The sequence below is a fragment of the Sylvia atricapilla genome, chromosome 5, assembly GCF_009819655.1.
Source record: "Sylvia atricapilla isolate bSylAtr1 chromosome 5, bSylAtr1.pri, whole genome shotgun sequence".
NCBI classification, from domain to species: domain Eukaryota; kingdom Metazoa; phylum Chordata; class Aves; order Passeriformes; family Sylviidae; genus Sylvia; species Sylvia atricapilla.
Genome location: NC_089144.1, coordinates 66613017 through 66638661, shown reverse-complemented (window position 1 = coordinate 66638661; position 25645 = coordinate 66613017). Strand labels below are relative to the sequence as shown.

At 43.5% G+C, this 25645-nt stretch overlaps 1 protein-coding gene across 1 annotated transcript in view; it reads right to left on the bottom strand.

Annotated features, from left to right (window-relative positions):
• Nucleotides 1–25163, bottom strand: part of LOC136361771 (synapsin-3-like) — a 169515-nt gene extending 144352 nt beyond the window's left edge. Inside the window, exons 1-3 of the mRNA XM_066319910.1 lie at nt 24668–25163; nt 12072–12129; nt 1871–1962 (exon numbers count right to left, since the gene is read on the bottom strand). Coding sequence (XP_066176007.1) covers nt 1871–1962; nt 12072–12129; nt 24668–24984 — 467 coding nt within the window. The 5' untranslated portion in view covers nt 24985–25163. The remainder of the gene's footprint in view (nt 1–1870; nt 1963–12071; nt 12130–24667) is intronic.
• Nucleotides 25164–25645: the final 482 nt, after the last annotated feature.

Genomic DNA, 25645 nt, shown 5'->3' with positions numbered 1-25645 from the left:
GACAGTGACATGTTTTGGTTTGCACCGTTTGGACTGGAAATGATATTTTGAGAAATTAAACTGAGGCCAGCATGCTCAAAATCACGGTTTTTCTGCTGTTCTAATAATCCCTTTCAAAAATATCACTGCATGTTACATTATGTGTCTCTACCTCTAATTTTGAACTAGTTGCAAACAGAAAAAGCATTGATGAAATGTGTCAACAGCATTAAACTCAAAAGTGCAAAGGAACTGTACAAAAAGAAGCAGGACGGCTTCAATTGAAACATCAACTCGGAACAGAAATGAGATTTTAACACAAACAGAGAAAAGCTGTTGTATCAAAGATGAACTGTAGAGTTGTAATGACAGGAACCCATAAAGGTGAAGGCTTGGAAATAATAGGGTGGAAGGTAATACTGGTGCAGGTAAACAGGGGCATCATACACAGATGTGACAACACACACTATTCTTCACATAGAACTTGTAAAGATGCATCTAACATTAGCTCCAAATTGCTGTCACTCTGGTGCTTGAAAGAAGGGGAACAATGCTTCTGGGAAGTGAATTGGATGTGTAATTGGAGAAGCCTTGCTTGGGAAAAGAGCAATGCTTGCAATGACTGCAATTATGAAGTAATGCTGGTAGGACAGAAACCCCAATCAAACAGAGATAGGTATTACCTCTGAGATATACCACAGGGCAAGGCCAGAGCACTGGGAATAGCTCACAAAGAAAAAAGTATTTCAGGGGCGTATCAGGCTACAAGCATTAGAATCACAGAATCACAGAATAGCTTGCATTGGAAGCGACCCTTAAGTTCACCCAGTTCCAACCCCCTTGTCCTGAGCAGGGACACCTTCCACTAGACCAGGCTGCTCAAAGCACCATCCAACACTGGACACTGCCAGGCACGGGCATTCACACCTTCTCTGGGCAGCCTGTGCTTGTGCCTTACCACCTCCAGAGTAAAGGATATTTTCTTATTACATAGCCTAAATCTACCCCCATTCAGCTTAAAGCCATTCCCCCTTGTCCCATCATTATCATTTTGCCCTTGCAAAACTCTATTGTAGTCCTCTTTAGCTACTTGAAGGTCCTATAAGGTCTCCCTGGAGCCTCCTCATCCCTAGGCTGAACAGCCCCAACTCTCAGCCTGTCTTCACAGGAGAGGTATTTCAACCTCCTGATGGTTATCATTGGCCTCCTTTGGTCTCACTCTAACAGGTCCACGTCCTCCTTGCATTGGGTAGCCCACAGCTGGATGCAGTGCTCCAGGTGGGGTGTCACCAGAACACAGCAGAATCCTCTCCCTTGCCCCTGCTGGCCATGCTTCTTTGGAGGCAGCCCAGGGTGTGGTTGGCTTTCAGGGCTGTGAGAGCATACTGCTGCCTTATATCAAGCTTCTCATCCTCCAAAACTCCCAAATCTTTCTTCTCAGGGCTCCTCTTGATCTGGTCATCTGGGCTTAGTGGCTATTGCAAGGGTAGTCCTCGGGGATCAGGGCCTAAGACAGGTAGGCTAATGAATTAGAGCCACTGTTTAAAATGAGGTTTAGTTGACAGGGAAGGAGAGAAAAATCAAGGGAGAAGAAGATTTGTTGTCCCTTTTCTTGGGAGTCTGGAGGGTAAGAAGAACCTGAGAAGGAGGCATTTGCTGTTGCATGCAGGGTCTAGACTGGAAACCATCACTGTATGGCATAATGTGCACCTGAGACCTGATACAAACCCATCAGAGCCAGGCCAATCTTTTCATCCCTTCCAAGAACCCTGGAAGCTCCCAGGAACTGTGCTGCCCTGATTCAGATATTTGCCACCCCCTGAGGCTGACCTGCTTGCCCCAACATTGATCCACAAAGCCCAGTTTCCAAGAACCTGCTGGTGCTCCTCACCTGACCACCTTGGTGCCATTCCTCATGACCTGCATGTCCACCATGCAGCCCCCCATGACGTAAGCAGCCAGGTTCAGCTCGGAGAACTCGGCCTGGAGTGGAGCAAAAGGACAAAGTGTTACTCGAGGGAGGCAGAGAAACAAACACACAGACATGTGGGGGAAGATGAATCAGGGAAACCTTATAAATATGATTGCTTAGCAAAGATTCTGAAAATATAAAACCTATAATCGAAATAGAAATGAGAGCTTACTTTGAGTTGTAGGATACTGAGTCTTAGTTACCATATAACCTGAAAACAATAGCCTAGCTAGCTGAAGGAGAATCCCTTTGATTGAACAATACCTTTCTGCTGGCTGAGGGATCCAAAGGTCAACGTAGCAAAACAGAAGTCTAAAGAGTAGTTTTTAGAGTTTAAAATATAACACAGTATGGTAATATAGTAGTTCTTATAGGCTGTATGTAGATCCTATAGGATTTTGTGTCTTGTGTTGGTTGGCCACTGAAAATTAGAATATTCATCACAAAAGGAGATATAATGGATTGTAACAAAGACCTCACTCTCTTAACTCTCTTAACTCTTCCCCGTCCTCTTCCCCCTATTCTCACTCTCTCTTGCCCTCTTCCCCCTGCCCTTTGCTCTCTGGCTCCCTTCTCTCTCAGCTCTCACCCTGCTGTTCTCTCTCCCTCTCTCTTTGGGACTCCCCTCCAGCCCAGGCTGGTGGCTGAAGGCAGGGCCCTTTTACCCACCACCCTTGCAATAAACCCACATGTTCTAGAATATACAGAATTCCTTGTCCCAGCCGTCCGCGGATTCGCCTACACAGACAGACACAGAATTTTCTCTGTCTGGAATGCGCTTTTCCTTCTTTTTTTTTTTTTAATTTTTTTTTTCTGTGAGGCAACTGGAGATCCAATTATAACTGGTTTGCCCTGAAAGACTACAGAAGTATTTATAGCTCTCACACTTGGGGGTGTAAAAGTACCACAGAATTAGGCTCATTGCAGTAATAAGTACTGAAGGAATTAAGAATGAGCAGGCTGAAAAATGCACACAGGAAAGAATATTAAGAATAACTGTAATAACAAAATGAGGTAAGGTCATTTAAATTCAAATTCCAAGTTTCCACTTGGAAACATCCATTTAGAATTATGTCTGAGCTGGCTGCCATGCCACTGGCCAGCTATAAACCTAATACAAAAGATTTAAACCTTTTTAAACCTCATTATGTTGCAGGAAGGTGTTAAGCAGAGGTCACCTGATGCAATTTGTTCACTAAGATTTTTACTATTAAAGAGTTAGCGAAGCTGGGTAAGTTATTAACAGAGCTGCTCAATCATTAAAAGACTTTGTATTTTAAAAGAGGCCCGATTTGCAAGGCTCAAAATGTTGGCAAAGGATATTTCAGCCATGGGGAGCAAAAGACACAGGGGTGATCATGATAAATATAAATAAACATTTTTAACTTTTTTTTTAGGCAGAAAATTTTGTCTTCTTCTCCCTTTGAGCAGTTTTTTCCCCCTTCCTTTAAAGCATTTTTTCAGACTTAGTATGATGAAGATTGGGCAGCAGTAAAATCATCTTCTAACCAGTACCTATCTTATACCAGAACACTCAGATGGTGCTGCTAATACTTATGCCTTTATTGAAATCCTTGTACTGCTTAATGTCCTTCTGCTACTTCTATTAGTTGGAATCAAAAGATAGTGCCAAGACCAATTTTTATTCCTAAAAGAAGGGAAACCCCCCCCGTGTTTTGTCCTCATGAACTCATGGAAAAAACTTGCCAATGGAGAACTAGTGCACCTGTAAAGGCTCAAAGGCCAGATGACAAATGAAAATATGATTTCCAACTTTCCCTTTAAAATCTGCATAATTTTAAAGCAATGGCTGTGGACTGGTGACCCGATGATATAATGAGATTTCATGTCTGTGGCCCTGCATAAACTTTTCAAAGCAACACCCTTACCAACGATCTTACATCACTGTAACTTCCAATTACAGTGAAGAGGGGGAAAATTCCTACTGCCAAGAAATAAATTCTGCTTCAAACACAAACCCATACACACAGACATGCTCACAGGGAAGGATTGGCAATGCTGCAGGTGACTGCCTGGGTTTTCCTCATGAGAGATTGCACTGCATTGCCTTGGCCACATCCACACTTCTTCAGTGACCTTATCAGATCAGCCATAAGACACATACCCCTAAAAGGCACCTGCCTTTTAGACATTTGAAAAATCTCAGGAGACCTAGAGAGAGAGGAGTCCACCATGGACAAATTCAGTAAGATCAGATGCTCAGTGATCTCCTCAAAGGGTCAAGGCAAGTTTGCCTAGTTTACACATGAGCTCCAGAGGCACTGGGGAGATGAAAGGATATTTTCCCCACCTATGTGTCTCCATACACCTCAGTCTCACTCTGCAATCAGAGTATTTTCAAGCTAGACTTCCAGCTTTTCTTGCTGAGGAAAGCATCATCAGATGTGAACACCAGCAAAGGAAAGGGAAGTTTTAGGTCTGTGTTTTCATGGGTTTTTTATGCTTTTCTTCCAATTTTTTTTTCCAAGATGGTTTGCAGTAAAGAGCTTAACACTCCTCTTTGCTGCGGGTGAAAATGAGCAATCTTCATTTGCTGACGGGCACTTGCAGTCTGACTAACTTGGTCTGACAGGCATTTCCCTGAGGCAGTCAGGCCAAACAAAGCTGGGCTCAGACACCTGACCTGCAAATAAGCCTGAGAACCCCTTGAGCTGGTGAGTATGTCATGCCAAACTGCCAGGACCAATTTCAGGCCCTGCTGATGTCAAGAGCCAGAAGAAAAGGAGAAATCCCCTTTGGCAACTATTGTCCAGGGAACACTGGCAAGGAGAGAGAAGTGTAGAGAGGGTCTGGGGGATTCAGCTATCTCACTCCCAAAACATCCAGATCTACAATCAGAGCTGAGAGACCATCCTGACCTTTGTGTGGCATTCACTTCTACTCTAACAGAAAAAGTGAAGGAAAGTTGTTTCATGTAGCTGCTTTGCTCCATCCAACAGGCGGCTGCTAGCTGGCGTTTGGAAGAAGGCTAAACCCTTCAGTCAGCAGAAATTGTTTCCTGTTGATTTTCCAGTGCTCCCTGTATTTTTAACTTTGTGGGTTTTGTAGCCCGATGACTTCCCCTGGCTGGGGTTTCAGCTCTGAGATCATCTCCAGCCTGAGTTTACCTTGCAGACAAAGAAGTCTTTGAAAGCAGCCCATGCAGATAGAGTGACAGGTAACTATGCATAAAACAGGAGAGCCCAGCTCCCTGTGGCCTTGCAGAGCCATTTGCATTAGGAATCATGGAACAGAAGAAGGCATTGCATTAGCCTGATGGTGTTTTACACTTGCTTTGCAGCAGTGCCAGGGGCTGCAAAAACATTCAGGGCAAGAGAAAAAACCATGTGTGACAAACGTGATACAATCTGTCTTGAAGAGTAATGCAATAAGACTGTGGGAGTAGAAATATTTCGTACCTCTCTGAGGCTCAGATATGAGATGATGCCCACAGCTACTTTGATCAGAGTTTTGTCAAAAATGCCTCATTCAGGTATTAAGAATCAGAAGACTCACCAAATCGTTTGGACTAAACCTTGAGGTACTCCCAGTTTCCATCAGTATCCTCTGTGTGATGGAGATCATTTTGGTGATGTGTTTGGTGATCTGTCTTTTTGGTTTCTGGTTTTCGGTGATCTGTTTGGTTATCTGTCTTTTTGGTTTCTGGTTTTTGGTGATCTGTCTTTTTGGTTTCTGTTTCCTGATACTAAAACAAGGAAGATTTTGTCATTTTCAGTCATGCAATAGTAGAAATGCTAGAAATGCCTGGCTTGGTAGCTATGCCTGTTAGTGATTTAAGGGAAGCACATGTTCAAGGTGTGCTTTAAGAATTTTTCATAGAATAACAGAAAGTTGTGTTGGAATGACTTCAAGACATCACACAGTCTTTCTTTTCTAAGGCATGACCTTTCCTAAGGCATGCCGTTGTGTGTAGATACTACATAACCTTTTTCTGTCTTCCATAGATGAGAAACCTTCTCAGGCAGTCTCTGCCTTAACAGCAATGGGAATTGTTCCCAAAGCCCAATCTAAATCTCTCCCCTTACCTTTTAAGACAGCAATTTTTTTGTATGTGTGAAAAGACATTACCTCTTTCCACAGAACCTGAAGACTTATACCTCAAAGACTTGCCTTTCCTTTTTTCTTTTTTTTTTTTTTTTTCTAGACAAAACTAGACCCATTCCTGTATGATTTTCTTGTAGATGTTTCTCAGTGAATTGATCAGAGTTGCTGCTGTCACCGGGATTCTCTCTGGCAGGTCCACAGCTTCCTCCATTTGTAATACTGCCAACCATATGCTTGAGTATGGATTTGTCACACACACAGCAGTGTGACTATTTTTTAACTCATATGCTGGCTGAGGTCCACTGTAATCCTTGCATTGCTTTGTCTAGGCTATAGACTAGCCTGGTCTCTGCCATGACTTAGACACTTGGGATGAGGAATTGCTACTGTGGAATCAAATCAAATAAATTCCTTTGTGGATTTTATACCTTACTTTTTGGTGGATCTTCCAATATGCACAAGGGATGGCCCATGTCAGGTTGCATATTCTTCATGGTCAGAAAGGTGGGCAGACAGTTTGGATGCCTATGGGATGAGGGTTGTGAAAAACGGGATTCACTTTTTTTTTTTTTTTTTTTTGGTAAATTTTAAGAAATAGGTTTAATAAAAGATAAGACAATTAGGAGCTAAAAAAGCAAAGTACGGTCGGCTGGGTGACTTGGCATTTAGCCAAGTCCACAAACTGCTATTTCAGAGGCTTTCTTTAAATACCCTTTCTATTGGATCAATCTCTTGAATATTCATGTTTTTCCATAAACTAGTTTCCATATTCCAGGGACTGTTTTGCATGGCCCCTCCTTGGGTCCGCCTTCTTAGAGCTGCGTGTTTCTGGGCTGTGTCTTCATCATCACCTCCAGCTTGGGCCTTGGTCCGTGCTTTCTTCAGATGGGAGATGCTGATAGCTGGTGTATCAATAGCAGAGTCTTCTTTACATGTTCACTGGATGTTATCCCAGCCAGACAGACAGTTTGAGCAATTACTATATCACTACTACCACTATGCCTAATTTTCTTTACTAACAACAGAAATAAAAACTTATATCCTTACCACAAAGGTTAATCACATAGCACACATCTTGTGAAAAGCCAACTTTATAATAGGCATTTATAACAGGGTTGAGGCTATGCATGCATGCATAATCAGAGAATACACATCCTGATTCCCCATGTCTCTTCCTGAGATGTTTATTCTTGGGCAGGCTCCTCACCTTCCCCTAGTAGCAGCATTGCTCTCTGTGAGAAAAGAATGGACAGAGTCTGTCTGTGATGTGAATGCTGTGAATGCTGCTTTGTGCCTCCAAGAGCAGCTTCCACAAGTGCTCTTCACACATTCTGGAGCTAGGATGCATTCTCCTAGGCTAGAGACAATGCTGGTGCTGAAGGTCCAGATGTCTTCACCTGAGTGAACACCTTTTGGTGGATCAGCCCTGATGGCGTTCAGAATTGTCTCTAGAGTTTCCATTTCAGAAGTCATGTGACTGCCTGAAAATTTGAGGTTTAGAAAAAGCACATTTCTAAATATTTAGATGCCAGGAAATGGCTCAAAACCATGAAATCTAAACTTCCAAAAGCCAATGAAAATCTAAAAAAAAAAAAAAAAAAAAAAAAAAAGGAAAAAAGAGATAGTTTTAATTTAAGAACATAATGATTTTAGAGTAATTCTTGGTAATTCTCCAGATCCCTTTATTCATGTTTTCTGAATGTTTGTGTGTGGCAAGCTATGAGAACTCTGTTGCTGTTCTTGAGCTGTTTTTTGACACTCAGTTGGAAAAAACCTCAAACCCTAAACATATAATGGATAAAAATTATACCATTGTTTGACAAGAGGCTAGTTTTCCTTTCATCACACACAGACCTGTCAGACTCTACCTTTTGAAAGGACCTTTTTTTTTGGCCACACATGAAAATACCTCTTTAGGGCAGGAAGTACAATGGAGCCGTAATTCATGATTTGTATTACAATTATCTTCTGTGACTGCCAAGTACAGCTTTTTTTCCTGACTAGGCTGCCAATGGAGTCATAATCTATACCACAAGACTTTTCCAGAAGCGTGTACATAGGAGCTCACTGAACAATCATTCCCTGAAAATAAGCTGAACAGTGGGAACAAGTGAATGAGCTGTGCAAGAAAAATGCGTGTCAGACAGACCCACCTCGTCACAGCAGGAAACGGTGGGAAGGAGACGGGTGAACAAACAACAGCAATAAAAAATGTAGATGCACCTTTTGGCTTCATGACACCCCTTTCACACTTTTCACCCCACTCCACCATCAATTAGCCAGCACTAGGAAAGATGTCTCTAAACATATTAGAATTCCTTTGGGAAATATCTGCAGGAAAGGTACCCTGAAGATGGTGGATCTTTTTTAAGAGATGCTGCTTGTTCTTGCCTGCTGTGTCCCTCATTGGTCCATGCAGGGCACAGGACTGGAAAAGCCCATCAAAGCCATAGGATCTAACTGCCATAGGATTGGCACTGTCATGAAACCCTTACTTACACCAAGGTATTTACTAAAAGCACTCACATGTCCTTTATCCTCCCTTATGGCAGGAGACACAAACTCAACTCTTCCAGTCTCCTCTTACAAGGCAGATCTCCGTGGCCATCCCAGTGACCCTGCTCTGCACATCTCCTGCTTTGTAGACACCACTCTTCCACCCCTCCCTTGGGTTGCAATGCAAGGTGGAACCAGAACACCTGTCTTTTCAAACCAAGACATACCCTGAGGGTCACGGTTTGTCTGATGGGTCTGTGGCTGTCCAGGTCTCAGCCCCATCTCTCTCTGGCTCTCCTCTGCTTGTCTGTGGATGTGCTGGGGATACGTGGCCACAAGGCATTTCCCAAGGAGACACCACACAAGGTATGTCATGATCCAGATGGAAAACCTCAGGAATCCTTAGAGCACACAAGGTTTAGTTTCCTCTGGGACAGCACAGAGGGTGGGGAAGAAGGGGCTGAATTAGTTTCTCTCTAATGAAGGAAAAAATCTGACAGAGCATAAGGCCTATGGAATAACTTCTCTTCAGTATACTGTGGTTCCTAATGCCTCCTGTCCTCTGGCCAATGAAGAACTGAGGAGATAAAAGCAAAACTGTTTTTGTGAGAGACTAAAAGCAACAGGGTCCGCTCCTGTGGCACTTTATGATTCTTCTTTAAGTTCAATTTAGCCTTAGAGCTATTTATTCAAACTTATGCTTTTCATTTCCAAAAGAACTTTTTTAGTATTTGTATTTCTAAAGAAAAAAGCTGGAGATGCCCACACTGCAGTTCTGAAAGCTAGAAATCACCAAGCAAGTAAAAGCAACAACGTGGATCAAAATCTAAGCAGCTTATTTTTAGCATAAAATAGAGATAGTATTTTTAGACTCAGCTGTTATCTTAAAGCTTAGAGCTTTACCCACACTGGGTAAAACTTAAACCATCAGGATTTTAATCAGAACAGGTCAAATAGATTTTCAATTTTGGATCAGTGTTTCAATCACTCTCATGAATGACTATCATAGCTACAGAAGTGGAAAAATACCCAAATAAACAAAATGTAATCAAAACTGCCTCCAAAGGAAAAGGGGCTGTTACTCAGGAGGGCACTTGGACTGGGTTTACATCACCAAAACCTTTCACCTCTCTCCCTCCAGCCAGCAAGAGGAAGGCACCTCCAACCAGGCACTGCTTGCCTGGTTTCACTAAATGGTGGACAATAATAAATCCTTCAGCCTTTAAAGCACATCATAAATATGGTTTCAGTGTTACACTGAAGATCAGAAGAGAAGAAACAAAGGTGGAAAACAAAGTCAGGCTTCACATTCATTTTAATGAATGACAGGAGGGTGGTGTACACTCCACAGTGTCCCTGCCAGCTCTCTCCTCATACCCTGGCACCAGATGATGCCCACACTAATCCCTGTCTCTTCCTGGGGGTAATGGATGTGAAGAACTAGGACCTGGGGTTGCTATCAAGGTCGTGTAATTCACTCAGTACTAAAGAACCAGAAAACCTTATTTGAGAGCCCATAAAAACCTATTTTCAGACAAGCTGAGACTTGCAGAAGCAGCTCCCCGAGCAGCAGTATGGTGTTGAACAGTCTCTTTCTTCTCTGTGTATTACCCAGTGTCTAATATGGACTGGATTCACCTCTTATACTATATACATATTATATATATACTATATAATATACTATAGGAATATATATTAATATTCTTATAAATATAATCTATTTATAAGAATATAAATATATATTCTATATATATTAAGAATGTAAATATATTCTATATAATATACTATAAGAATATATACAGTATATTATATATATAATATACTACAAGAATATTAGTATCTTGAAACATTTTCCTGTTTCTCAACAGAGAACAGAGCTGGGTGTGGGGGGCAGACAGAGCAGGACAGCATGATCACTGGAGGGCTGGTAGGGGTGGTACAGCCAGATTAGATAGCTGACTTCCCACTGCTGAGAGAGGCAGAGACACTGCTGCTTTCAGCACTCCTGCTCCATTACAAATAAGTGATGTCACAGCTTTCAAAAAAAAATCACCCACTCTCCTGTTCTGCTTCCCCCAGAGATTGCTAAAATGGCTTGTATAGAAAGAATTAAGATGTAACAGAGTTGGATGTGAAAGAGGAGAAAAAGTTCAAACCAACTACTGAACATCCTGGAAGAATAGCAAAAGAGCTAGCTAGCATGGTCAGTAAAAGTAAGGCAGTGGTTATTTTCCCAATGTGGTTTTTCAAGAATATTTAACATCTGGATATTTTCTTTCATTGATTTCTACCACTCAAACTTCTTTGTTATTTAGCTTTTCAGATCAGAAGTGGTTTTTCTCCTATAAAATCTAAAACAATTCCTAAGGCAAGCTATATTTCTGGCTGAGTTAATAATGTGTGGTTATCTGAAACAGGATCAAGCAGGAAAAATGAAAAACTAAATGAACTGGTCCTTTAGAGCAGACCAAACGGTCCAAGAAGTGCCTGAGAGTCAAACTCTCTGATGGAGAGTTTATTCAGAACTGAACAGCCAGGTTAAGGCTTGTGCACCATGGCACAGTCTGCGTGCCATTCAGGGGAGAGTTATAGGAGTGAAGACTGGTAAGCTGAGAACTCACAGAGAAAGTTGTGGACCATGTTGATGAACACAGTTATTCCCTTTTTTTTTTTTTTTTTTTTTTTATCTCTTTCATAGGAAAACTGTGGGAGAACATTTTTCAGGCAGAGAGGGTCAGCATTCAGCTTTAGGGGACCTGTTCCCGTCACAGTTTAGACTCCTGGACTGCTTGAGGAAGAGGTGAAGAAGTTAGGAGGGCTCTAGATAAATAGGGTAGGAGCAATAAATGAAAATAAAATATCAAGAAATTCTGAGCACAGATGAATGGACAAAATAAGCAGGGACCAAAAATCCAGAGTCTAAAGGACGCAGTGGTTCTCTCTTGACCTTAACAACAGGCAAGAGGGGCCTGGGGTCAGATTCAAGGACTGCCACTGACAGTGCAGCTTCTGTTCTTCCCCAGAGAAATTGTGATCCAGATGGGAAATCTCATCATCCTTTCTCCTTCTGAGATCTGGAGGAGCCAAGACCAGCTCCCTGCCCACTAATGGAGCCTGGGCTGCCTAATCTGAGTGGCAGGGAGGGGCAAAGTGGAAATAGCCAGGATCCTTGTTTTCCATTCCTCAACTCTCCTACCCACTGGGGGCCTCATTCCCTTGGGCAATGCTGCAGTCACTGTGTGTGCATTTCATGGGAGCTGCAGGGCCCTGGCCATGGTCCTCATCAGTGAAATTGCATTATGGTCTCAGTCAACGGGGGACTTTTTTTTGACAGACACTGCACCAAGACACAGAGCAGGGGACAGACCACAACATGAAGAGGCTTCAGCTGAAATGGATGTCTGGTGCCAAGGCCAACAGGGAAACAGAATGTGTCCAGTGCCCAGTGGAGCACTTAAAAAAACCAGGCTAGGAAGCTCATTACTGTTTCTGGGACAGATTTCCTCTCCCTGGCCATGTCCACATACATTCCTTAGAGAGAAATTCACTTATCACTGACCTGCTCCACTCGGATATCAAATTCTCCATTAACTTTCTTCCCCTGGAAATATTTGGCCCTGTAGAAGAAACAAGAGAGATAAACATGGTTAAGTAAGATTTTTGTCTTTCATTACATACTGTTTTGCTTCTGCATTTCCTTTTTTTGCTGAAGAATTTCTATCCAGGTCACAGCATGTTTTTCTAATTCCCATCTTCTTTTAGCTTTCTGTTTTCCTGGAGAAACCTGCCAAGCCAGATGAAAACCACATTGGAAAGTTCCTTCAAGGCTTGTTACTTTTGCATTTAATTTTCAAACTGAAAATCAAATGTTCTCTTAATCTTTTCCAGGGAACAACTCTAATCAGTGATTCCTTGCTATATCTCATTTAATACTCAATCTGTATTCTGTAAAAGGAGAGCAACATATGGCACAGCATCAGGAACTTCTCATGTTGAGCAAGGAGCTTTATCATCACAGCTGAAGTACTTGTGAAGACTGGTTCTTGTGGTCTCTCACTCCAGAGCTGCTTCTCCCTTCTGTTTCTTTTTGCTGTTGATTTAGGGAAACTGTGTCTGCATCTCTACACTGTCACTGATGAAGGATCTCCTCTGAACTGAGAAACTGTGTTTGCTTTGGGGTTGAACACTGCTGTGAGAAGAACATTCACCTTCCACCACCTCCCATCCTATGTCCCCACACTCTGCAGACAACAAAGCACTTCAAGGAGTTGTTGATGCAAGGGGAAGGCTGACAGAAGTGCTGGAGAAGAAAACAGAGGAAAAGGACAGGCAGTTTTAGATTTTGTATTCATATTTGTGTATAATGCCCTTTGTATTGATTGGTCAGCAGGCAAATTGCCACTATAAATTTCCCTGTGAGTATTTCTCCCCAATTCTTCCTCTCACCAAACAAGCTTGACAGAAGAAAATACTAATTTATTTTGTCAGTCCTCCTCCCCTATAAACTTTCAGAAGGCCATGTAGGCTCCAAAGGGCTCTTCTATTTGGAAATCATTGAAAAAAGTTTAGTCCTGCAAGAGCTGTTTTCAGAGACAAAGTAACTCTGGGTTCTGTTTCAAATTGGCAAAGACAGGACAGAATAAAGAAGTAAAGGAAAATTAGGGGAAGCCAACTTTGCTCCCTATCTTACAGTATTAAAAAAAAAAAAAATAAATAAAAGCTGACTCACATTTTTACCATGTGTCTGTTTGTTATCATGAAAAAAGGAAAAAGGAAAGACAGTAGGAAGGCAGTTTTCCCCATGGCTGAAACACACCAGTTTATAGCTGAATGCTCTCCTCCCTCAGAAATGTGACATGTAAATAAAAAAGTTGCTTTGTTGTTCTGGCTCAAAATGAAATCGAAACTTTTCATTGCAATAGAAAAATACATTAAATAATGTCAAAACCTTTCTGCTTAATTCTAGCAAGGACACCTGAATGCTGTATCACAGTCCCCAGATAGCCCATCCATGAGCATGGTGCAAATAAGACTTCTGCATAGGTGAGGGACAATGTAGCAGCCAGGCATAACCAAGCCCAGGTGGCTGGAACAACCCTTGTTTGATGGAACAAGCAGGTCTCTGTACCTTTTTTCCTTCTTTTTTTTTTTTTTTTTTTTTCTTTTTGGATTTATGAGCATTGCATGTTAAAAACAACTCAGCAGACAAATTAAGACATCATGCCTCTAACAATAAATAGGAACTCTAAATGCACTTAATAATTCCATTAAATTTCTGAAGGCATGGCTCAAGAGGGTCTGGCAACATGAAGCACTCCTAAACACTGGGGACATTGCTGGAACTAGTGACTTCTTAAAAACTGCAGTAAGCTTTCAGAGGGCTCACAGGAACTGGTCTGAAATTTGAGGTGCACTATTCCTTGGTACAAGCTGGTTTTTATTCCCAGCATGCTCATAAAATATATATATATATATATATTCCTTACCCACATTCATGAAACACACTCCCTGCCTCTGTGGCCTCTCCTCTTTGTTGCTCAGCTCTTTACAAACTCCTTGGTGATGCTTTGCTTCAGCTTGTGATGAAGTGTGGTTGACCACAGTCCTCAGCCTGGTTCAGATGCAGCAAAGAAGCTTCCATTGCCTGGTCCAGGAAATTAGCCTCCACAGGGTTACAAAATCATCTTTCTCCTCTCTGCAGTACTGGCTGGGCTTATGGATGGTCACACAGAGGGTGCACCCAGTGTTAGGAGTTGTTGGAGTAGCACAAGGGACCTCAGCTCAGACACTGTGTGACCTCTGCATCCCATCCCTCTTTCCATGCAGGTTGTCTCATCCAATGTCCCTAGAACTTTCCTTTAACAGTACAATACTGTTGTAAACAGTACTTTCATTCCAAGACAGCCCCTCAGGAAGCTTAACCTTCTCTGAGTGTCTGTGAAGACTACAGGTGCCAAGCAATTTGCAGCCAAGGATTTTGGTCTGCCCATCATTTTGACACAGCCCCAAGGTAGAGAATAAAACATTTCTTACTGAAATATCTCTGAAGTGGATGGAGTGATGTTTTCAATTCTCACCTGGGGTTTTGGAACCCCTGAGCAGTAGATGCTATCACACTGAAATGAAAAATGGCCTTAGAATCCTCCTGGAGCCCCTTACCTTTTAAACAAGCTGGAATCATTGCTGATGCTCTGGAAGCATCATACCTCTTGCAAGAGAGAGACTCTTTTGGTCAGTTCTGCACAATGTCTGAAGTGGCTTGTGGCCCTTACAGTGGGCATGAGACAGATGAAAGGAAGCCCACACTGCTATGGTGGGGGATGCGTGAGAAAGAGAGAAGGATGTTTCTGGCAGTCTTGTGGCTGTACAAGATGTTTGTGGATGCTCTCTGCCCCAAAACGACATGAGCAAGTCTCTTCCAGACCTCTGTAAGGGACTTGACTGCTGCAGAGTTATCTAGGCAGCTTGTAGTGCAGCAGAGGTGCTGTTCCCAGAAGACCAGGCCAAAAACTTTCTGGGAACCTTGGAAGTGTCCCCACTCCCCTTCAGCACAGCCAGCTCCCAGTGATGAGAGGAGCAGCTCATGGCCCCAGAAGGGATCAGTGTCCCCAGCTTGGGCCACTGGACAAGCCACTTGCCACACAGGCCCATCACCTCTCCCAGGCAGTCTGCAGCACTGACCACTGCTTGGCTGGCCACCCCTTTATTTTAAAGCATGTCAGATGTTCAGCTCAGCAGAACACAGAGCTGTAATTTGGCTAGGCAGGGTGCAGATGGGCTGGTGTGGTTGCTGTGATCTCAGTGAATTAACATGTAAACATGTTTTGACCGAAGAAAACTGCAGAGCCATGCTCAAGAGCAGTTCCTGGGTGGGATTTATAGAGCTGGCAGTCCATTTAAATGTGGCCCCATGGACTGGGAGGGAGGAAGCACCATGATAAACAGCCAAATATCTGCCCTGGCTTGCAGGGAAGAAGCTTGCCTTGAACCCCTCTCTCTTTCTGATTAAGAAGCTGCATGTTCCTGAAAAAGATATATTTTCTGGGTGCAAAAGCATCAAACAAACATAACTTTTGCTTTCAGCCTCAGCTCTGATATGATTACAGGGACATAAGAAACCCAATGCCTCTTTTTATGAAGTAATCTGGAAAAGACAGAAGTTTATTTTGCAGAGATGTTCTGTAAACCAGCCCCAGTTTGCCTCAATTACCATTGCTGGAGGAAGCATATGCAACAATTTTCTGTCAGATATGAAGTGTCCCTTCAACAGCAGCAGGGAATAACAAATGATCAATTCACCTCCCATTACCTACCTCAGGCTAATTCACAGACTTTCAGATCTTCCTAGGAAAGACCTCAGTGGAACAGATACAACAAACATTGGAATGCTCTCCTGGAAACTGGGAAGCCATTTTTCAGATGAACTAATAAGCCTGAGCCCAAATCCCCTGTGATGTGAGTGAACCCTGACTCACATCTGTATCACTGTTCAACAGAGGCCTTGAGCTACAAACTCAAGAGCTGGCTTGTACCTTCGATCCAAAAATGGGCTCTCCTCACTGACAGCATGCAGAAGAAGGACACTAGGATACTGTAATGGCAAATTCCTCCCAAGTCCTCTCACTGAGCTTGTGCCTCTGGTTCATGACACAACAAGCAGAGAAAGCCAAGCCAAAACTTTGCATAGAAACTGCTTCATATCTGCAGCAGGAAGCAGCCTTTCCTATGCTATGGAGAGGCCAGAGCAAAACACGATGAAGAGAGAAATGCATGGGATTCTTGGGGAGAGGTGGGCAAGGAATTGGGTGGAAGAAAGAAGGAGAGAAATGGTATGAAGAGATTCGGGTAAACAAACTAAAAGGCATCCATTGGTGAATTCTAGAATTATCGGAATTATTTCCCTAGTATCACAATATACACATTTCTCTCGAGCCCTTGGGAAAATCAGGCATGTGATTTCTTTCTGGATAATCCAGGAAAAGGCGAGGCTGAAGCCCCCTGGTTTGGGTGTAGGGGCACCTTGGGGAGGGTTGGGAGGTGGTGAGCTGCTGGATAAAATCCCCACGTCAAAGGGCCTGGGGGCCCAAGTGATGCACAAGGCACTCACTGTATGTTCCCATTGTCTCCTTCATAAAAGGGGCTGGGACTGGGAAAAAGGAGGCAGTTTCCAGGATACTGGCCAACAGCTGCTGGAATGCCTGACCTCCCCAGCCCCTACACGCTATAAGGGCAGCAGGGAGGGGAAGGGGGAGGAGAGATGCATTTGTGCCCTTTTTTATTTTTCTCAAGGGTGAAAATAAGTCAGGCTTTCCTTAGATGAGCCAGTTCTCACTCGCTCCACCACTTTTCCCCACTTTAGAAATTCTCAGCCGTACACAGTAAGGAACTTTGAGATAGTCAAGGCCTGACCGTCCAGGGCATAGGGCTGGGAAAAAATCACTCCATAAATGCTGAGGTCTGCAAATTGCTGGAGCTTTTGTCCACATCTGCTTTGGCCCAGAGACCTTTATGCAGCGCTCAGCTGTGAAATGGACTGGTTGGTAATTAATACTCATTCTTCAAGAGTACCTTGGGGCAAGAGGTGAGGGTGGCAAGAATGGTGAATTGGAGCAATGGATGTGTGCTTTGACACCTCAGAAAACAAGGTTAAATTAAACGAAAAGTTAAATGGACCAGAGGCAAGTGCAGGAAGAAGGAAAAGGCATTCACATTTTACACACCGACAGGGAAGGGCTAACGAGTAAATCTCAGGTTTGTGGTGGGTCAAAAGGTAACCCTAGATATACTGATACTTTGCCAGGAGCTCCACAGCAGTTTCAGCTCCATCCCTGGAGCACAGCAGCCCTGTTCCTCCCCAGGGCAAGATCACCTTGCTCTTGGTGCTGTCACCACCTGACTTGCTGTGGCCACTGAAGGCAGAGCCAGCTCTGCAGTGCCACAGGTGTGTCCTCAGTCGGGCTGTGGGAACAGACTTCTTTTGTTGCCTTCTGGGAAGAACCCAAAAACCCAGCCCGCTCTGGTTACTGTAAAACCAGCCCTGAAACATTATTAGTTATGGGATCACATCAAGGGAAGGAATGCCTCGCCCAAATGAGTTGTATTGGGCTCTGATTAGGGTTTTTTGGATAAAGGAAGTCCTCCTGGTGAGGTCCTTGATGAGATCTAAGGTCCCACCCTACAGGGCTGGATTTTCTTGGCTTGCAGGCAGATGGAAAGGGAAGGTTTGGGGCAGCAAGGGAGAGAGGTTTTTAAAATCTTCTTTGGTGAATCCTCCCTTTCTGAAGGCCTGTTTTCTGGGGAGACCTGGCTTGGCAAGCCACCAGCACTTTAACAGTCACAGACACAGCCATTCAGGCCACTCATCCTATTCAAGGAATTGTGGAGCCCCACACAATAGTGGCCTCCCAGCATCTTCCTGTGCCACCTCCTGCTCATCAAACAGGGGTAATCAAAGCCATCCCCCCACGAAGAGAAGAAGCACTAGTTAGTACAGCACTATTGCTTTTGGGCACAGCTTTTTTTGTGCTTCTCCGAGCTGTCAGAATAGGAAGGACACTTTGCTGTAGGTCTGGTCCCCCACCCAGGCTGTGCTGTGGTCACATTCCTCCTGCCCACAGAGAGCTGGGGGTAGGAGGGTAGGGAGTGGAGGTGGGGTGCTGCATTAAGTACAACATGAGGCAGCAATTTGATTTTGTGTATTATCAAAATAGTGCATTGCTGGAACATTTCCACATTGCTGAATCTAAATAGCACGGCCTGGAGCTGTTTGCCAGGGGTATCATTTTGTTGAGGATTTTGCAAATTCTTTTTTTTTCCCACCTACTTCAGTTCTCCTTGAATCTGAGGGGCAGTAGAATTGGCCTAACTTGGACCAACCCTGGTGCAGAGCTGTGGACTTTCAGGCAGAAGTAATCTGGCTCACAAGTACTGATAAATGTGTCTGAGGGTTGGGTTTGTTGGAGGCTTTTTTTTTTTTTTTTTTTTTTTTGATATGCACAGGACTAGGCAGGACATTCTGAGGTTAAATTCTATGCATTTTTAGAAACTCTGGGAAAGTAATTAAGGACCCAGATTTGACTTACATTAGCATAGTTATAACCTGGTGGGGAATGTTTTCCATATTCCTTGTGTCTATTTTTGTAATGATACTAATCCTTTACATTTCTGTATCACCTTTCATTTAGGGGGACTAGATCCCAAGATACCTTACATATGCAGGACAAAAATACAGACAGACACGATGGTGCTATACCTAAAACAGATTGGAAAGTGATGTGATAGATGCAATCTCTGGACAACTTTTGACAGCCTTGCCTCCTTCTCACCCCTGTGTCTGTATGCCAGGGAATAACAGAAACTCTCCAAAAGCTCCCAGGTGTGCACAAACACACACACACTCATTTAACACAAACTTGCCTCAACTCTCTGTTTTCCACTTCTCAAAAAGTGGAATTTGGCTACAAGAGTAGGAACAAAAAAAAAAAAAAAAAATTTGGTCCTGGGTGGACAAAGCTAAATGATGAAAATATAAGGTCTTTTTAACCAGATTTGTCAAAACAAGGATTTTATGTGTAAGGGGTTTTTTTGGGTTTTTTTCCGAATTATTGCTGCATTATTGCACAGAACTTGTGAAATCTTGAAAACTCACAACTGTGTAAAAAACCTTATAATATTCTGTTGTCAGTGACCACCATGATTTGGGAAGATTTGGGACTTCTTTATCAGGAAATATAGACAAAAGTTTGCAATTTTACCAGCGAATTTCTAAGTTCAAGCTTAAACTCCAGAACTTCTCAATATGTTTAAACGAGTTAGGTACAGAAATATTCCTCTTAATGTGAGCCTTAGTATATCACCTTCAGCCTAGTGAAAGCAAGAAATGACTCATGACACTAATTTAGTATTTTTAAAATGAATTCCTCAAAAAAACCCCAAGATTTAGGAACTCCTATGTTACTAAAATTCAGTATTAGCCTGTTATTATTTCACAATCATCTTTTTAGGCAAAGGACATATTTAGGGCTCAATATTTGCATGTTTCAGAAGTAAAAATTATTTTCTTATTAAAAAAATTTAATAATTTCCTTTGACCAGTATAAAACAGTAATCCTGTCAAATCAGTCCATAATTAGACCTGAACCATGACATTATTGTTATACAAAGAACCACTTCAAATGTTTTAAGAGGATTTCATTCAGTGTTAATCACAGTTTCTCTCTTCCTTGATCTTAAAATTTTTGTAGGCAGTATGCTCTGGCAGATTTGGCTGCAAACAAAAGGAGAGAAAAAAAATGCAATTTTGTGTCTCCTAAAATATCTTCTGTGACTTAGTTTTTGGTGAAGCGTTTCACAATCCTCATGTGTGCAGCTGCTGCACAGAGGGCACGTGTATTTTGGGCAAGGCAGCAAACCTAGCACTTAGAGCTCTGGAAAGAGCGTGAAACGTGGACAAAACACACGAATGGCTTTGAAAAGCCACATGAACTGTTTCACAAACAAAACAGATATCCAGCAAATGCAACCAGAACAACTTTATGATGCTGTCTGGTCCAGAAAAAAACTCTTTTAGCATGCGTGGCTAATAGGAGCCTTAGCTGTGCTTGATCACTTCCCCCATAAGCTGTTTAAACATGAGGCATAAGGCTGGAAAGCTGAGCACTTTCACAGAGATGAGGGTTAATAATTCCCAGTGCAAAATCCTATTTGATCTGCTGAGAAATTCAACCCGGCTAGAACATAATTTTGCTCGATAGCATGGTGGGCCAGGAAGTTGCCAGAGGTGGGATGCTCCCCTCCTTGCTGAGGTCAGGCTGCTGGAGCTGGCCCATGTGCCACCACCTGGAGTTCTGCTGTCCGCCTTCCTCATGGTCCTGCTCCCCTTTGTGTTCAACATGTGCTCATGTATTCGTGTCTGAGCTCCACTTTCTCTGGCAGCTGCTGTAGGTGAGTTGTGGATGTTTTTGGAAGCCTCCCAAGGGCACGGATACTCCCAGCCCACCAGAAGGAGCCTCATTCTCCAGGTGGAGGCCCCCAGCTGAGAAATGTGCCAATTATGACAGAAGAGAAGCCAAGTTTTTCCCTGGTGTGTTGATGCACGGGCACATTCACTGCTGTGTGTGCCTCAGAGCTGCCTGTTAAAGCCAAGAGCACAAGGGAGCTGTCTAGGTAGGATTTTTCCTCTTGTGCACATCCTACATATGGCAATTCACTGCGTGCTTGCTTGTAATGTCTAGAACTGCATCTTTGAGGAGAATGGAAAATTGGGAAAATGTTGCCACTGTAGCAGAAAGCTGGGTGAGTTTCCTTGTTCTTAATAGAATGCCTTTGTTTTACTGCTGCTAATGCAGAAAGCAGCTGATCATATTCTGTGGGACTCACATTGGTTTTACAGTACATTGCCTCTGGAATAAACAGAGCATATTGCATGTCAAGAATGGCAAGGATTTTATGGTGTAAGACAGGCCATGGATTCCCATGGATGCTCTTTATTTCCTTCTGACCTCTGAGAGAAATCGAGTGCACTTTCTCTCTTTGGGTTGTTTTGTCGAGCACTTGGCAGCACCTCATCCTAACAAATACAAACAGTGATGATAAATATATGTCTGGCTTGGCAATATTGCTACAGCCTTCAATTCTGAGAAAGTGTCTTCACTTAGAGAAGAGGAATCAAATGGCAGATTCAGTCTCTCACCCTTTCTGTCCATGAACAAGCTGGTCCTTGTTGTAAACCCTGTGCAACTTGATCGGGGAAGAAGGCACTGTGGAAGCCTTGAAATAAGTGCAGCACATCAGTAGTTATTTCTTGGGGATATTTTTAGTTAGCTATTTCAAAAGGAGAAGCAAAGACTTTCTTGACAAGCAAATACAAAGGTTTCACAAGTAGAAAGACCAGAGCAGGCAGAGGTGAAATGTCTTACAAACATGATGCTCCTTTCCAAACCAGAATCACCAGCATGGAAGTAACAACGTGCTGTTGTTCACCTTCCAAAGTCTGAGACTGTTTCTGTATGTGATGCAGAGTGGATAGTCAGAATCCCTGGATAATCAGCTTCATCAGCAGGGCTCTCACAAGGCAAACACTGCTTCCTGAGGGTGCTCAGCCTGAACTCACATAGCACCCTGCCTGAGACCAAGACACTGACTGACATTGCTCAGAAGTGCCTCACCAAAAATAAACATCAACGGAGCCATGGATCCACTGCTCCTCAGTGCTGCTCTTAAGGGCTCACTGAGTTTCCTGGAGACAAAAAAAATCAACCAGGAGAAAGCACTCATGGCCCACTGGAATGATTGCATTGGTATGCTCTCTCTAGAAAGGACCAGCTTTGAAGCTTGGGAAGTTTCCAGGCATATATGTCTGTCCATGCTACAGAGAGCCATGGCAGGAAGGGTTAGAAATATTTTTTCCTTGTTTATAATGTCATACATCCATCAGGGCATGATCATGAATTCATACACTAATTTTGTTCAGTGTTCTCACAGCCTTAGAGAAAGTAAAGGCAGGGAGCCCTTGCAAGCAGCATTTGATACCTGCAAACTTTTGGGTTGAGTCAGAGAGCTGGGATAAATGAAAGGGATATGATGATGGATAAATTTCCATCATTCCTAGAAACTTCTAAATTATAGACAGCAGAGGGATAGCCAAGACAGCAGGATGTGAAGAGTGCTTACAGGAGTGAGGACAGCATGGGTAGCCTTGCTTAAAGGAAGGTATACTTCCTTTTTTATATATCCCAGCTGCTGCTCCCTCAGCAAGCTCAGCTGGCAGGCCACAAAGCCTGCCTGACAGAACAGCAGCTGGGAGATATAAAGGCAGGGATTCAAACGGAGTGTGTGTATTTTAAAACATGAAAACACTGCAGCAGGGTCCAATCCCTCCTTGTCTTTTGCCCTGCCCTGACTACCTCCAGCACCATTAATCTTAAGGAAAAACGAGATTGGCCTTTGAGCTAGGGCTTTCCTCTCTGATTACAGTGTTTCGACTACACACTGTTGGCTAAGCCCCAGATGCTGGAGCTGCACATCCAAAGCACTCCCGTTCCCAGACGGAGGATGCTGTGTTAAGGGACTGCCACCTGGCAGCATCTCCAAGGAACTGCACAAAGGCTTCGCAGACGGAGGTTAGTGAGCATCAGCTGCGGGAGGCTCGTGGTGCACCCCGGAGGGACCAGGTGTGGTCCAGCCAGGCTGGTGCTGCTGCCTGATGGAGCTGGCGTCGAGGGGCTGCTGCTGTGATGAAAGACACCAGGCCAGGGAAACATTCATGGTGACAGCCTTGCCAAGGACTTTCCCACCCACTTAAGAAGTTGTTCTTCCTTTGAGGAAAAATCCCACTGTTTTCCTTCTCTGAGTTCAAGTTGGCTGAAAATGCCTGACCTAGTTGTAGTCAGTCATGGTACAGTGAGTCTTACCTCTATTTAGGTAAGAGCTAAGCTTTTGATTTGCCAAGATACACCTAAAAAGGGAGGGTCTCACTTTCGTTGGAGTCCAGGGCATCCCTTTGGACGCCCTGGAAGGCCACAGACCTTGGCAGAGAGGTCTGGGACCCGTGCAAGAGGGTCTGGGATTTGTACAGGGGGGTCTTGGACCTGTACAGGCTGGTTGTGGTAGACACCTGGCACAGAGCCCAGGAGGACACTGACTTCAGCCCATGGGAACGGCTTCCAACATTGAGAGAAGAATTACAAACCACAAAGGTGTGAAAACAGGAGTTTATCTTAGCACAGGGTGAAAAATTGTGCAGTTTTGGGTTTTTAGAATGTAGGTGCATGAGGACAAGATGGAGGATTTAGGGCGGTGCCCTGGGTTCTTCTTTTCCCTTGGCCTCCATTTTCTGGTGTGATGGTGGCCCTAAGTAGTTCAAGGAGATTGGGTCAGAGTAGAGGTGACTCTTGTAGAGGTGATAGGCATTGGTACATAACTGTAAATAGGTGATACATAATTTCCTGCATAAAGGGGCTGCGATGTCCCACTGTGGGAGGAGTCACCTCCTGTCCCAGCCACTGCTCAGACCTTGGCTGGGCACGGAGAACATTGTGAGATATGAAATGCTAAACAACACGGGAAATCTTGAAAAACAAGACCTTGAAGACTCCGCTTCTTTCTTGTGACCTGGCTCAGGGCTTTCAGAGGGCAAAAGATTCTCAACCACCTGAATCTCGGGTGAAGAGCCAAACCTGAGACACTTTGTCCCCACTCTTCCAGTTAAACAGAGAAGACCAAAGGTGACAACTGTACTGAAGAGTGGTGTGGGATGAACATAAAAGTAAAATAATCTCCCTTGACAAGGCCAAATAACCCAACTTCTTTCATTTTGAAGTCTTCAATACTGCTCCCTTAACTGGGTTACTCTTTCCTTCCTCCGGCTTGTGACAAGCTGGCAGATGAAACAAGAGCATCTCCTCAATGCATTCTTTGGATTTTTCCCCCAGATAATACTCTCAGACAGGTTGCCTAAAGCTTTCTAAACCAGCTGACTTTGAAAAGGAGCATACAAAAGGCAGTAAGTAATTTCTCTAACATTTCAGAAGATTTCAATTGGGAACACTTTGGAAAGTGTACTGTACTACCCAATATCATAGGAAACAAACCTCCAAACTTTTGTTACTAAAGAGATCTGCATGAACAAGACAAATATGAGGCTTAGCTGAACCTGAGATCCTTTTGCCTACAGTTGTTTCTATGCTTAGCAGGTGAAGAACCCTTGACAGGCAGTACAAAGTTTGGTTATCTTTTCACAATTTATGTATAAATTTGCATACAGAGAAAAGAGAGATGGAGAGCTGGAGAGATTGAGTCACTTTTAATTTTTAGACTCAACACAGTGGATTGAGGTCCTGAACCACATCATTAACACACCTTCAGCTGTGAGTTCTTAGGATCATTGCTAGATATGCCAGCTTGGCTAAGCTGATGAGCCAAGAACGCCCTATGTGTGTTCATATATTAAGGCTACGAAGACGTTGATCAAAGAATATCAAATGAACACCTTTTACCAAGAAAATGATGAAAAATTCCACTCTGCCATTCACACAATTTGTTTGCCTGACACCAACCTGGGGCCAGAGCTGGGGGCCCAGGTGTGAAAGAATCTGTGCACCCCCTGGAGATTGTGAATGCGGAGCTGAATTCAGTGGGGGAGGACGGGTGACTTACCAGTCTGTGTGCGTGTCATCAATCACCAGGAGGATTTTGGGTTTCTGTGCCACGGGGGCTGCGGGGCTGGCCGAGTGATCCATCAGTCCTGCAGCTGCTTGCGTGGTTTGCTTCATGGCGCTGGAGATGGAGCTGAAGATGCTGCTGCTGGTAGAGGAAGAGTGCGAGGGCTGGGGTGGCTGCAGGTGCTTTCTCTCCATGGCAGGAGAAACTGGGGAGCTTGTGGAGCTGTCGGGGCGCTGCAAGTCCATCATGTAGCCGTTGGGCAGGTTGGCCACAAAACTGCTGTCGGAGAGACGCCGCCGGAGGAAATTCATTGTTGCAGTGTTGTGGGGAGAACTTCCTCAGCAAGAGCAAGGCTGGACAGTGCTCTTGGCAGTCCTGGAGAATGTCTCCGTGTCCGTGTGGATGCCTCCTTAAAGTCCAGGCAGGCAGGGTTTACCCTTTGAAATTGTGCTGGAGATATATGCCTGATTTTGTCAGCTGTATTTTCTTTCTCTCCTGTTGGGAAGAGAATCAAAGACATATATATGAGATACATGCTGTGAGACTGAAACAAATAACCCCCTTTTAGGTGTCTTAGACAGGTATCTTAATCAACAAGAGAAGAAAGGTTGCTATGCAGTATTCCACACTGCTACGATCAAACAGTTAGGACAAAATATATGTCACCATTCTCAACCCAAATGTTTTCTGGTGAGTACAGACCAGCCTGCACTAACTTAGGGGCCAACAATTCTATCACTGTGGAGAAAGAAAAATTACTCTGATAAAAGTTAATTTTGAAAAGAGAGGCATCTTGTTTCTGGTATCTTGTGGGTTAAAAATTACAGAATAACTAGCAAATAATCCAAATGGATATAAAGTGTATCATCTTTGGCAGGCTTGTGAGCAAGGTTCTGAATGTAAGGAACAAATGTCCAAAATTCAAATAGATGTTAACAACAAATAGGAGAAAAATTCCCATACACATTTTGA